General features: G+C 38.5%; 2 protein-coding genes across 2 annotated transcripts; one reads left to right on the top strand and one right to left on the bottom strand.

The window, feature by feature from the left end:
- The first annotated feature begins 509 nt into the window (after window positions 1–509).
- On the top strand, window positions 510–6,571 carry napbb (N-ethylmaleimide-sensitive factor attachment protein, beta b). Its single transcript, XM_027149373.2, has 11 exons — window positions 510–722; window positions 2,437–2,516; window positions 2,677–2,793; window positions 3,295–3,341; window positions 3,536–3,613; window positions 4,125–4,180; window positions 4,310–4,394; window positions 4,476–4,580; window positions 4,677–4,745; window positions 4,834–4,884; window positions 5,578–6,571. The coding sequence occupies exons 1-11, from the start codon at window positions 625–627 to the stop codon at window positions 5,677–5,679; spliced, it is 888 nt and encodes a 295-aa protein (XP_027005174.1). The 5' UTR covers window positions 510–624; the 3' UTR covers window positions 5,680–6,571.
- Window positions 6,572–6,654: 83 nt separating this feature from the next.
- Window positions 6,655–10,831, bottom strand: gzf1 (GDNF-inducible zinc finger protein 1). Its single transcript, XM_027149372.2, has 6 exons — window positions 10,678–10,831; window positions 8,659–9,972; window positions 8,473–8,567; window positions 8,220–8,387; window positions 7,821–7,978; window positions 6,655–7,633 (listed from the first exon to the last, which is right to left on the bottom strand). Exons 2-6 carry the CDS (start codon window positions 9,951–9,953, stop codon window positions 7,052–7,054), a joined length of 2,298 nt encoding a protein of 765 aa, XP_027005173.2. The 5' UTR covers window positions 9,954–9,972; window positions 10,678–10,831; the 3' UTR covers window positions 6,655–7,051.
- Between the last annotated feature and the right edge of the window lie 1,241 nt (window positions 10,832–12,072).

The raw sequence follows: 12,072 nt of genomic DNA, 5'->3' as shown, positions 1-12,072 counted from the left end.
GTGCAGCTACCGGAAGCCAGTGGAGGGATCGCAGTAGCGGGGTGGTATGCGAGAACTTTGGCAGGTTGAAAACAAGCCGGGCAGCTGCATTTTGGATCATTTGCAGAGGACGGATTGCGTTCATAGGTAGACCTGCCAGCAGTGCATTGCAGTAATCCAGTCTAGAATTACTAATGTGACATGTTTTGTTTGAGATTAGTTCTGGCTCAACATGAGAAACAATACATTTTGCCATCTGCAGTATAACAAACTACACTATGGTTTAAAAAAATGCTTTGCTATATATTATAGATTGCACATAACTGTGATGCTGTTATTAAAACAGCATAAAACACCAACTCTTTATATCCACAATACCTAATATCGCATGACGTTCGTCTCTCGACATGGGAGTTGTAGTTTGTTTTGGTTCGTGGAATACTAGAGGATAGACGGCGCGTGACGTTTTTTAGAACTACATTTCCCATCATGCCTTTCAGTTTGAGCTTTTACGCCTACGCAAAAAAAAAAAAAACCTCAACAGTAATCCCCTTCTACTGTAGTGTTACATGGTGGTTAGTTTAAGAAGGACAGCAGTAAAAATATACATATACAGAGTATTGTACTCCTCAATTATCATTCAAAATGGACAATTCCAGCAAGGAGAAAGAAGCAATTCAGTTAATGGCTGAAGCTGACAAGAAAGTGAAGTCCTCCGGGTCTTTTTTAGGAGGAATGTTCGGGTAAGATTAACGTTAGCATTAGCTTAGGAGACCAAAGCTAATTAGTTGCACTGCGTTACTTAGTTACTGCGTTCATTACTATTGACCTATCTTTATTATTATTTAGACTTTATACTAATGTATACAGTTATTTTTATGTGAATATTTTTGTCACACCTGGAAAATTTATATTCAGACGGATATGTTTACAGTGTTGTGGATGACAGCTAGCTACGTGACTAGCAATACGATGCTAGCTGATTGTGTGTGTGTGTGTGTGTGTGTGTGTGTGTGTGTGTGTGAGAGAGAGAGAGAGAGAGAGAGAGAGAGACAGATATATAACCTTACACAGATGTTTTTTTTAAAGCCAACAGTGTAACAAGTTAAAGGTTTTTTCCAAATCGACGCAAATCTGACAAATCAGCAATATTTCTCATTCAGCACTTGTGCTTGTAACAGGACATTATTCCTGTATGTATTAGCGTTTAATCAGTGATCTTGTGCGTTAAATAAATCGGACTTTATTTTCGCCTGTCTCCGGTTTCCGCAGTGTTGGCGCAGTTGTGCTGTCAGTGCATGTTGACACTGTGCGTTCACACACACACACACACACACACACACACACACACACACACACACACACACACACACACACACACACACACACACACACAACAACAACAACAACAACAAATCTACGCAAAAGATGTAAATGTCGATGTTTTACTTCCACACGACTTAAAAAGATGCGTAGAAAACGACCAAACCAACACACGTCATGTTTAAGGTTTAACCCTTTGAGGAAAAAACCCGGTTCTGATCCGAAATTTTTGTTTTATATTTGGATGGACCGCCTGTCGGTCATTTTATACGCACCGTATAGGCCACTGTAGATGCTGGGGGTGGAGACAGAGGGAAAACAACACATATTCATCTGCTACCAAATTAATGCATAAAAAAACATTAATCCTGTAGCCTAGTGGTTTAGATGTTGGGCTACCAATCGGAAGGTTGTGAGTTCAAACCCACATCCACCAAGATGCCACTGCTGGGCCCCTGAGCAAGGCCCTTAACCCTCAATTGCTCAGTTGTATGAAGAAAAAAAAAAGGGTGTCTGCCCAATGCTGGAAATGTAAATGTAAATCCTACCAAATATCCCCATAAGTAGCCAGACAGAGATGTTTAATGTTGTGATAGCTATTTTAATTCCTTTCCAACATTTTTGGGTTTCCAGAAAGAAATTTTTTATGTTGCCTTATCGTGACAACATGTTTACAATTTTAGCGTGGGTTGCTGTAGGACCTATGTAAATTGCAATTCATTTTATTTGAATGCGAAAATGTTTTGAATTATATGGATATACTGATATATATGGATATAATCTGCTCATCAAATCAACATAAGGGATCAGTTTACAAGTTCAACAGGAAACCACAAACCTTACAAACACCAATTGTAAATATTGACCACTTGTCCACCCGAGTCCCCTCTGACTGGTGTGTTGATGTAAATAGAATCCTGAATCGAAAAAGCTTGGTCTGTTAGATAAGATTGTATTACATACTGCTGTTTTTACTATCTTTAAAGGCAATTAATTATTATAGAGTGTAAATCATTTAAACTTGTTCAGATGAACCTGCATGAACGTGTGTTATGCCTTCATATATAATGTTAATGTGCCAGTTTATTTGGTTATAATAACATGTTGAATTTAATGTATATGATATCTTTCCAGTGGGAATCAAAAATTAGAGGAGGCTTGTGAGATGTATGCCAGAGCAGCGAACATGTTCAAGATGGCAAAAAATTGGACCGGTAGGTAACTCACTCATTACACAGAATTATTATGGATTGCAGTCACAAGACAGCAGCCGGATTATTTTCAGTAATTATTTAAGAAGTTTTTAAGCGGCTATAGTTTTTGTAGCATCATCAGTTTTTGTTCGATATAAATATGTTCTCTGTTGGTGTGCAGCTGCAGGAAACGCATTCTGTCAGGCAGCCAGACTACACATGCAGCTCCAGAACAAACACGATTCAGCCACTAGCTTTGTTGATGCCGGAAACGCTTTCAAGAAGGCTGATCCACAGGGTGAGGGCCAATGGGCTGTCTGTCATCGTAATTTCATTATACATTTGCTTCAAATAAACCCCAGATGATTGCAGTTTTGCTGTCCTGTCTCATATGGAAAAATAATCTATAGAATATAAATAATGTCTGTAGACATGTTGTAAATTGACTACCATAGTTAGGCCTTGCATAAGTTATGCAATTTTAAAAATTGATGTTTTCCCTTTTTTATTTTAACTCGATTCCCAGCATAATGTCGTGTCGATGCATAACCTGTAATCCCAGTTAAGTTCTTTATTTAAATCCAGGTTGCAAAAAGTTTAATGGTTATAAATAATTATGCAGGACAGTGGAACAAGATCTACACTAATTGTGCATGTGTGGGTTTATAAAAAATATCCCATTCAGCTTGTATGGTTTGGTTCCTGCGGTGTGTGTTATATAGTGGCTTCCCCATGCAAACCCATAAGTTTGTTGCATCTAAAGCGTGTTTCCCTTTTTTTCCTTTAATGCCTTCGGTAGAGTCTATCAACTGCTTAAATGCAGCCATCGATATATACACAGATATGGTAAGGTGAAGTTAGACTTACTGTGACAATGAATGATTGTATTATTGTGTACAATAACCCCTGGCAGTATTTACTTACCTTGCTCTGCACTCTCCACTGTAAAAACGTTGATTTTTAAAGCCTTATAGATATAAATGGTAGCTCTAAAATAACTGGGTGTTTGCTGGCATGTCAATTTTCTGTTTTATCCTCAGGGTCGATTCACTATAGCAGCCAAGCACCATATCACAATTGCTGAGGTGTACGAGTCAGAACTGGTGGACATTGAGAAGGTAGGAGTGCTTTTGTGTGTTAATAGTTAATTAACAATTGTTTGTGTCTTTTGATGTGTTGGAACTGGGGTTTTAGTCTTCTCTAAAATCTTGATTCTAAAAATATGTGAAACTTTTAAACGCTTCCCGAACACAGAGCTATAATGATGAGTCTGTGTCTAGAACATATGATGGCAATGTCCCTAGAACATATTCAAAGGATTGGGTGATTTCATAAATTAAAAATGTAGGTATATGTGTCCTATGTATCTTGTGTGTTCACTTTTCACAAGACTAATAGTTTTAGTTTATTAGCTTTACATTTTAAAAAAATATGACATGAGCAGTAATTTTATTGTTTATTGTCCACCACATTTAAATTTGTTTCGACAATGATTCTTACAGCAAAGACGGGGACTTTTCTTCGCTAATCGGGATCAGAATGACAAACGCTATTTTGTTGCACCAAGATTTACTTATCCATAATACCATTAAAACCATTAATGAACAAATTTGTTTGGTTTTCTATTAGGCAATTGCCCATTATGAACAAGCTGCAGACTATTACAAAGGCGAGGAGTCAAACAGGTCAGTTGTTGCAGCAGGGCATGTTTAAAAGTAAGAAATATTTGGCTGTAAGTCAGTTGTATTAAATGAAAGTTTTTTTGCTAATCATTTTCTTATGGTAATTTGTTATATATATATATATATATACAGCTCTGCAAACAAGTGTCTCCTGAAGGTTGCATCATATAGTGCACAGCTGGAACAGTATCAGAAGGCCATCGAGATCTATGAACAGGTAAATTATTTCTGACTACTGGGATGCTTTTAAAAAATAATAATACAAAAGTTTTTCATGACTTTACCTGAATGTCTTTAGGTTGGAACAAACACCATGGACAACCCCTTACTGAAATACAGCGCCAAAGAGTATTTCTTTAAAGCTTCTTTATGTCACTTCATTGTAGATGAACTGAACGCAAAGGTCAGTCTTCTTAGAAAGAAATCAGAAATCTTTTCAAATATGGACATGTATTCTCTTGATTATTGCACACTACATCCTTTCTGTTTAAACTTCTAGCTGGCTGTTGAGAAGTATGAGGAAATGTTCCCAGCATTCTCAGATTCAAGAGAGTGCAAACTTGTGAAGGTCTGTAAGTCCTGTGTTTAAAAAGATAACATGTTTTAAACTACAAACCCATTTTGCTTTTGCTCATATCTCATATGTTTCCTTACAGAAACTCCTGGAAGCCCACGAGGAGCAGAATGCAGAGGCTTTCACAGAAGCAGTAAGATTCATTGCATTTTTTTTTTATCAGTAGGATTAGACTGACTTTAAGATACAACGTTAAACAGGTATTATTCAGACATAGAATATTCATGAATATATCTATTTCAACTCTTACTGTTATGCTGCAGGGCTGGAGAAAAAAAAAACAGTAGCCTGGGACAAGCAGATTTCATTTCCATCCTTTTAGAGTTTTATTCATGGTTCTCCAGCAGACAATTAGAGTTAGAAATAAATAACACATCCTTATTGATTCATACAGACAAATTCACACTTGGTTTGTAGACTGTTTTGTAGAATGCTTAATCCTAGTGTCTCATGCTGGAGTCTTTATAGAATCAGGAAAACTGATGAAACACTTTTGTCTGCTACACACAACCACCTGGTGAAAAATCCTTGCTAGGCACCAATAATTTCTTAACATCTGATATGAGGACAGAACAAAACATTTGAAATTTGGTCAGAAGATGAAAACAATCACATGCACATTTGATCCACATACTGTATATAATATATTAATGCACCTAACTAATAAATCATGTTAGTAGGGTTCCAGTCAGCTACACATATAGATGAGCAGCACACTAGTGCAATTTTCTTGCTAGCGAATACATTTCCAATTTATAGTGACCTTGTTAGCCAATAAAACTCAAGTGTATGTAGTTCACGAGTATGTTTCTCGTCTTTTTACTAGGTTAAAGAGTTTGATTCTATCTCGCGTCTGGACCAGTGGTTGACCACCATGCTTCTGCGCATCAAGAAAACCATCCAGGGTGATGAAGGGGACTTGAAGTGAAATAGGGAAGTTTGAGGAGTCCACCTGAGGCATGCCACCCCTTACCCAGTGCATTTCATTTCATTTTTGTGCAATGGCCAAGACCAGGTTTCTGACTACAGTATGTCCAATTAATTGCTGCACCATTTATCGAGAATGTACAATGTACGCAAAGTTATAAATCTTATTTTTAATATATACACCTGTTTGTATGGCTGCATCTAAGGAATCCTGTTTTCATAACACTATGGGTATGTAGTTGAGTATAGGGAACATCATGGTTAAAAGATGGATGTGAGAACCTGATCTCTGTTGGAGTTTGGCTGGCTAGTGCTGCATGACATGTAGATGCAATTCTCTTGAATATAAACAGAAGACAACGACTTCTTTTTTTGAGCTAACTTTATTGTCATTTAGTAAGAGAAACCAGGGATCCAAGACTTGACTTAGATGGGATGAGTAATAATCCACACAAATGTAACAAATATTGGAGCAGTTTTCTGACCAACACCCTTCACTTACTTCTTGCTTTCATTCAGGCGTATATACCTTATTATTGGAGGGGTGGGGGGATTTCTTAACCCATAAAGTTTTAGCTTTTTGTTTGTTAGCATACTCGATCTATGAAAAGTTTGATAGCCCTGTAGCCCATCAGTGTCGTGTTGTGCAACCATAGTTCATGCAGCACTTCAGCTAGTGCACTCTCCATACTAAAGGTATTTAGCAGCGCATGTCACTGTGTATTAGTGTTGTTGATGTTCAGTATCTCATTGTGTGTACAATTTTCAAACAAGCCATCAGCAGAAGTGGCCTACATGCTTATCGAGATTATTTCTGACAGAGCTGTTGGTGTCTTCACTTGCTGAATGGCTCTATGAATGTACAGGAATAAAATATCAATATTATACACAAATGTGACCTGCCAGACGTTTGTTAAAACACTGTACTATGCGATGCATTGTGGCCAAGTGAAATATAGAAACCACTAGACAAAGATTACAGAACCTCATTCATTTCCAAATGATCAATATATTTGTCTAATCGATATACAACATGATTGACTGCTACATGAATATTTTCCCAAAACATTTTTTTTTAAATCTGCTGGTTATGTCTTCTCCAATAAACATGGATAAAAACAAAACCATTAAACCAGACAACACAAATCTCAAACTATTATTTCAGCTTTGTTTTGATCAACCAAAAGAAACCGCTCAGTCTTGTTAGTAGAAATGGAATCTTTCTTCTGAGTATTATTATTTATCATTTTCTATAAAATAGGCCCTTACATAAAATATAAGAAAACCATTAAAGACCCAACTGATACAGTGTATAAGCAAGAGCCACTAAACTGCCTTTAAAACTACTCTCCTGTATGGATCTCCATGGCCTCTTATGTTTCTGTGTTCTGTACATGCTCAGTTGTTCCCTCCTGTAAATCTGACTGCTGTGCCTCCACAACCTGCTCCACCTCTGCCTGTGCTGTTACACATTCACTAGATGTAGACAAAGTGACTTCAACTGGAGAGAGAATGCCTTCTGTGACTGTGGCTACAGGTGCTACTGGGGTTGCTGAAGCCAAGATGGCATCAGAAACATTGGCTGCTTCACTGAAAGTGACTGTGCCGGTCAGTGAGGCTGTGCCAGAGATGCAATTTGCAACAGAGATAGGAATGGAAAAGGGTAGAGCCATGGTTCCAGGTGCCACCTCTGTCTGGATAACTGTCAGCTTGGTCAGCGTTCCATGACTGACCACAGTGATGGTGCCAGGGTCTGCCCAGTCTCCAGAGATGGTCACTGGCTCCTCTGGCACTGCCACTGCCAGAGTCTGATCCTCTGCTGCCTGATGTTCATCAGCATTTACTGCTGTCTTGTCCTTCCTTAAAGATGAACCTTTCGGCTTCTTAACACGTTCCTCTACATTACCCTCCAACACAACAAGGTAATTCTTCCAAGGTGTATCTTTATCATGGGTCTTCGTTTCACAAAACAGACATATACAAGAGGGGAGAAGGAGATAAACATTAGTGAACAAACAAGACAAGCAGTTTGATTATCCCTTGGTCATTATAATATATATAACGAACATACAATAGCGTCCATGGACATTTAAATACCTTTTTTTTTTAATCCAAACACAAGGGCTTGCGACATTAGCTTACCAAAGTGTGTCGGCGGACAGTAGATTTGTCTGTAAATGTTCGGCCACACATGCTGCACATGTACGGTTTCTCTCCGGTGTGGATCCTCTGATGCCTCTGAAGAGCATTGAGCTGGGTGAACTGCTTATCACAGTCTTTACAGTGGTAAGGCCTCTCACCTGAACAGAGCATAGCAGGAGAGCACAGCAGGCATCATTAGGTAGGTAAACAGCATTATAGGTAATGAGACACAGTTAACAAAAGTGAAAATAGACCAACATATTGATGTAAGACATATGAACCAAAAAAGCAGACTTGCATTACAAAATAAATTTTGGATGCTACTGAAATTTACATGTTAATTATAAAGACTAATGTGGAAGTTGTTCAGGGTGGATTTTCTTTAAAATAAAGGAATACCTGTGTGAATTTTCATGTGCTGATGAAGCGAGTTCCGCTGTGCAAATGCTCTTCCACAGTTTTCACACTTATATGGCTTCAAGCCTGAATGGATTCTTGCATGGTGTTTTAGGTATTCTTTAGAGGCAAAGCTTTTTCCACAGTTTTCACACATATAAGGCTTCTCCCCTGAAAAGACAAACATAATCATATATAAATAACATGCCTGTAAGACAGAATTCTTCAAGATACAGTAGCTCAGTAATTCAAGCACCTGTGTGGGATCGCTTATGGTAAGCCAGCATGTGGTTCTGGGTAAACCTGGCATCACACAGGTCACAGGCAAAAGGCTTCTCACCAGTGTGGATCCTGAAAAATATCAAACAATGTGTTAAAGTTCAAAAAGCAGGTGCCTCAAACAGGAAAGAAGTGTCTTAGCCACTTCAAATAGCTTAGTTACCGCTGATGTGTCTTGAGTGCTGAGCTCTGAGAGAAGCGAGCTCCACAGTCATCACAGCTGTAGGGTTTGTCACCCGTGTGTGTCCTCTCGTGCAGGTTGAGAGCAGTTCTTGAACTCAGAGATTTGCCACAAATCGGACAGTGGTGTCGCTCGGTTCCACCCTCATGCACCTGCCTCATGTGCCTAGTCACATCCTTCTTGCGCTTGAAGGCCTTTCCACACATGCCGCAAAGAAAAAGCCGCTCGTCGTTGTGTACGTGCCGCTCATGAATCTTCAGGTTGCAGCGGTTGGCAAAGGTCTGCTGACAGATGCTGCAGCGGTAAGTCGTATCAGCTTGGAGCCCATGACTAACCTTAACATGCTTTAAGTAGCTTTTCTCATAGCGAAATGAACGAAAACACATGTCACAATTATATTTAGAGCCAACTGGCTTGCTGTCCTTTTCAGCTGCATCTGTCCCTTCGATGGCAGCAGGTGGTATTTCAGATTCTTGAAACTCTTCTTCCGACATGTCACGGATAAAAGTGTATGTCGATTCAGAGCCACTGTCAGTAAGAGCCTCCTTCTGGGGTAAAACTGGATCAGCAGAAACATCTGATTCTGTTTCTCCAACCACTTGTGAAGCACCTTGTGTTGCATCTGATTTGTCCTGATTTAAATAAGCATCAGAGGCCTCAGGTAGAGATGTTTCTTTTTGGTACGAATTCTGCTTGTTGAAGTCTACAACAACACGGCGGCCAGCTAACCTGCTGCTCCTCCTTCCCTGTAGCACAATTTTATCCCCCCTCTCGGTGCTTATGGTTTTCAGTGTAAGTTTAAGTTTTTTCCTGTTATCTAGTGCTCTTTTTACAGCCTTTTTCGACCTCTCCTTCAGTAATTTGCCTTTTCTAGCTATGCCACTGTCAGAATTATGAACGAGAATTTTGGTACTGCAAGCTTCTACAAGGTCTTGGCAGTCGAGTAGCATTGCCATCTTTAATATCTGATCGAGACGTCTCTCCTCAACTTCCATTTTTCCAGAATACGCATACTCTAAGAATTTTTTAAAGACCTCAGGTGAAACGGTAGCTAAGAATATTTTTCCCACTCGCTCCTCTGCTAAGAGAAGGGTCTTAAAATAGCCACTAGATGCAGCAAGGACAATTTGATGAGCTGGAAATTCTTCAACCTCTCCATGAAAATCCACTTGCACTGTGAGATCACACAGGTTCCCTGTGACTCTTAATTTCCACATTGCCTGAAGTAAATGCTCATGATGTGAGCTGGATATGAGCTGAACCACTTGATCTTTCATTTTCCCCAGTTGTACTTTTCTGAAAAGGAAAACATGCAAGAATACAAGTGAACAAATGAGACTACATCCATACACCTCTCTGTGCTGTTCAGCTTTTATCTTAAGCTCAATGGGCAAAGTACATATTTCAATGATAAACTTTTAGTATTTAATGTTACTTAAATCTTATATAAAACAGGTCAATAAGTTTAGGGTTAATATTTTGACTAAAGTGTCTCCTTAGCTCAGTGACTCAGTGAATATGATGGCATTTTATAAATAAGAAAGTTGTATATGTATTTATTTATATTTAACTATAAAGCTACAAAGAAATTCTAGAACGCTAGCTAGCTAGGTTAGTTAGTTGGTTTAGGCCATACATGCTAGCCTGTCAGCTAATTTCGACACACGTCTGTTAAACCGTGTAATATTTGATTGTTTCACTTCATGATTGTGTGAAAAATCAGTCACTTTTAGGTAAATGTAAACCCTAGAGTGTGTGTATATATAGTGCATTTCGTGCTACTAGCTACTAGCACATAACAAACAACAAAAGCAACGTTAACAAATATCAGCTAAATAGTGAGCCGAATAGTTCTTAGCTTAGCTTTAGCTCTTTTATTAGCTCTCTACACATGAAACTAAGGCTGTCGGCTACAAGAACGTGATTTCACTGAGCTCGGCTTGTTTAGTGCAGTCAGGACTGAATGGAGAGTTTACATAGCTGTTACTGGAAATGTCTTACCGTAAGCTCGGTAAAATGGCAGCCCTTTACAAAAACAGGCTCGTATGAGAAAGTATTTCCTGTAGAAATCGCACCCAGCTCTCAGTCCGCCACGTTGGAAAAGTGTCCACGGGAAATGTAGTCTTACACAATCTCATACGTCATACCACTTTGTTTGTTTATACCTCAACATTTTTTTTTTACCTGTTTTGCTGATAACTTTTTGTGAAGGAAAACACTCACGAGTGCCCAGTTTTCTCAGTAAAAATAGGTATATTTCAAAATGCCAGTGTCCTGTTTATATAAAAGTTTATGAGGAATAAGTGCATTTTTTCTATACGTTTATAAGCAATTAAAAAACATAACACCCAGGAATAAATAATTAAAACATTTGGGAAGTGATAACTCAGTGGTTAAGGTGTTGGGATACTGATCAGAAAGTCAGGGGTTCGAAAGTCCTAAAGTCCTAACCCCTGAGCAATGGCTCTTAATAATCAGAATCAGGTTGACACACACAAATAATTTGGTTCCAGCTGTTTGTGACTCTAAACACTACTGTACAAGATAATACAGACTATGCAAGACCAAACAAAAAGAAAGTACTGGAGACAGTCGTGCTGAGGCAGCCATCCGTGGCACCATCTTGTTTCCCTCAATAACCCTCAGCTGTATAATTGAGATAAATGTATGTCGCTCTGGATATAAGCGCATCTGCTACATGCTGAAAATGTGAATTTGTTATGTAGTGTATAATAATCAAACTTGTTAAGATTTCCAATAGGATATTAAGGTCAATGGATGGAGTCTCAGGTGTCTCAGGTGCATTATGAGTGAGGTTAGATTGGATTAGATTGAAGAGCAACATTTGTAAACCCTTTGTGGGATTCAAACAACTTGAATGTTTAATTGCTTTAAAAAGATGTAGCAGAAAATGGTTTTAGACATTATTTTATCATTGCTTGAGATGATTGCTTATGTAATACCTTTGTAGTTTCAGAATCAGAATCAGAAACAGAAGGAGCTTTATTGCCAAGTATGCTTGGACATTGTGTCATACGCTTCCAGTACACGGAGACAACACACAGACAATTTTATTGTTAAGATAAGATAAGATGAGAAAAAAATGCACATATGTAAAATGTAAATAGACAAAAAAGATTGAAAAATAAATAAATTGGATGTGCAGCTGTGTTATAGATGATAGAATAGAATGGAATAGAATAGAATGAGATGCAGGGATGTTCTAGGATGGTGATGGTAACAGATAAATGTAAGGTTATTGCACATTGTTTTTGTGTAAATGGGGGAACATTTAACTGTTCATGAGGTAAATTGCCTGGGGGAAGAAACTCTTGTGCCTGGTTGTGCTGGTATTTGGGGCTCTGTATCGCCGGCCAGATGGTAAAAGTTCAAAAA

This window comes from Tachysurus fulvidraco, chromosome 16, assembly GCF_022655615.1.
Source record: "Tachysurus fulvidraco isolate hzauxx_2018 chromosome 16, HZAU_PFXX_2.0, whole genome shotgun sequence".
NCBI lineage: Eukaryota > Metazoa > Chordata > Actinopteri > Siluriformes > Bagridae > Tachysurus > Tachysurus fulvidraco.
Note: the sequence above shows the minus strand (reverse complement) of the source record. Positions and strands in the feature narration are given on the sequence as shown.